Below are 2,432 nucleotides of genomic sequence, written 5' to 3' on the forward strand. Positions count from 1 at the left end.
GCTCGCTCGCTCGCTTTTTCCATCCACTCGCTTCTATAGCGCGTTCGCTCGTCGTATGCGACCCATCCCCCCACCCAGCACCCGCTACCGCCCTACCGCTATTGCTGTTTTCACGATAATTTTTTTAATGAGGGGATTGAAGGAAAGGTGAACAAGTGATAGGAGAAAAAAATTGGTACATAAATTAAAATTCATATATGTATTTTGAAAAATTTTACACAAAAACAGAAAAAAAATTTTTGTATTAAAAAATTCTATAATAATAATTTTTTTCACCAGATCTCCTCCTGGTAGACCCGCTCTCCGAATAATATTTGAAGGTCCCATTGATCCTCCAGGTCCCACTCGTTGCAGACCCACTCTCTTTCATTATACCACTGGTCCCACTGACAGTACCAGCGCCTATATTTCGCATCGGATATATTGATAAATCCTGCTATCTCAATTTGGTCTCGAGAAATGTTCTGAAACAAAAGCAGGAAAAAACATTTAATATTACAATTGTACACATAAAATAGTAATTTAAAATTGATATAAATAATAAAACTTACGGGGTGGGGACTGGTAATCCTTAATTCTAATAAGTGCCTTATCGGCACAACGAGTTGCTCCTCATTATGTACCATCAATCTCTGAAAAAAAATATTAAAAATGTAAAAACATATGTATATATTTTTTCAAAAATGTCAGGGTTAAAAAAGATGAAAAGAACTTACCGCATCCGCCGGATACGTAACTCGAATTACGTGAAATAATCTTTCCATTTTTTCGAAAAACTGAATACTGTTTTTAGTCTTTTACACAAGAAGACTGTCTCACGACTGACTGACTCTCTGACTGCAAGCAGAAGTCTATGCAGTTCCTCCTCTTCAAAAATCTACGTCATATAAACAACTGAAGTATCCCCCGATTACTAATGTAAACTTTCAAAGAAAGAAACTCTTCTATAGTGCTCGCTCGCTCAATTTTCTCGTACATGGTCAAGCGTGTGCTTGCGCGTTTAGTCTGTTCCACCTCGACACGCTTGTTTCTTCCGCGTGCCTCCTTAATGTCTACTATCTCGCATATTATTTACTAAGAAAATAGGAAACAATGGATAAGGATAGATTTTCAAATACATTTTAAAGAGTTTTTTAAAATTCTTTTTTATTGTTCATGTAATGCTTCGTTCACAATAGTATCAATAGCGTAAGCTATTAATTCACACTCAATTTGCGAACTCTTATCGTAAAATTTGCGCAATAATTCTGTCGCGTCTGGTTTGTTCATGGCAAAGTTTTGACGTAAAAATTTTACAAAATGTTTAAATTTCTCAGTCGCAGTTGCAATGCTTTGATGCAGCGTATAATACATGTGCTCGACACAATGTTCCAAGTTGAATATAAATAACATAGTTGCAGGTTTTAGGTAAATACAAGCATCGCGCAACGATAATTTAACAATATTTTCATCGCGCAGTTTTACGAGTTGCACGGTAAGGTCACGAATCGGTAACGATGGTGCTTCGGTTGACTGGACGAATCGCTCGAAATCCGCACGTTTATCTAACAGAGCTCTCCACGTTTTATAAGGTAGAACGATCCGGTTGCCGCGTGTATCGCCGAGCGATATCTCCACGGAGCAGGAAACAGATCCAACGTTGATCGCTACATCAATCCATTTGTAGGAAGTTGATGTTAGCGCAAACCTTCTACTCAAAATACGCAGCGTATACCGCGATTCCAAAGACGTGCTGAAAAAAACGGAGAGATAAGTAAAACGTACAATAAATGTATAAAACGTAATTTAAATATAAAGATACTTACGCTCTCTCGCACGCTTCAGTCTGGATTGGAACGTAATAGTTTGCCATTGTTTATACCGAGAGAGAGATGCGTTGTCTCAGAACCGTTCAAACGAGCGACTGATTCAAAACTGATTATAAATTGCGACGTTTGCAGGAGGATTAAAGCTTCTGCAATTGTAAAGGAGTGGGGGATACTTTTCCCCTCTATCAAACAATTTCATCATCATCGTTATCGCTCGAACTTGTCACGACACGTTTTCGCGGTCTGGCAACGTTGTACATGAAACGTGAAATATGACGTACATGAAACATGATGTACATGAAACGTAAAACATGACGTACATGAAACATGACGTACATGAAACATGACGTACATGAAACGTGAAACATGAAAAAAACGTTAATCTGAACATGAAAAACGTTAAACTAAACGTGAAAAAAACATGAAAAACGTTAAACTAAACGTGAAAAAACATGAATAACGTTAAACTAAACGTGAAAAACGTTAAACTAAACGTGAGAAACATGAAACGTGAAACATGACGTACATGAAACGTGAAACATGACATACATGAAACATGACGTACATGAAACGTAAAACATGACGTACATGAAACATGACGTACATGAAACGTGAAACATGAAA

The 2,432-nt window shown here is 37.3% G+C and overlaps 1 protein-coding gene across 1 annotated transcript; it reads right to left on the reverse strand.

Annotated features, from left to right (window-relative positions):
* Positions 1–217: 217 nt before the first annotated feature.
* LOC120359414 lies at positions 218–792 on the reverse strand. The gene is made up of 2 exons (XM_039456810.1): positions 717–792; positions 218–632 (listed from the first exon to the last, which is right to left on the reverse strand). The coding sequence occupies exons 1-2, from the start codon at positions 762–764 to the stop codon at positions 273–275; spliced, it is 408 nt and encodes a 135-aa protein (XP_039312744.1). The 5' UTR covers positions 765–792; the 3' UTR covers positions 218–272.
* Positions 793–2,432: the final 1,640 nt, after the last annotated feature.

The sequence above is a fragment of the Solenopsis invicta genome, chromosome 13 (assembly GCF_016802725.1).
Source record: "Solenopsis invicta isolate M01_SB chromosome 13, UNIL_Sinv_3.0, whole genome shotgun sequence".
Lineage (NCBI taxonomy): Eukaryota > Metazoa > Arthropoda > Insecta > Hymenoptera > Formicidae > Solenopsis > Solenopsis invicta.

Bases quoted from the DNA above. Each gene is read 5' to 3' on its own strand.
- LOC120359414 (XM_039456810.1), bottom strand. From the start codon at position 764: ATGGAAAGATTATTTCACGTAATTCGAGTTACGTATCCGGCGGATGCG. The intron at 633-716 runs GTAAGTTCTTTT...ATTTTTTTTCAG, and splicing joins TTACGTATCCGGCGGATGCG to AGATTGATGGTACATAATGA.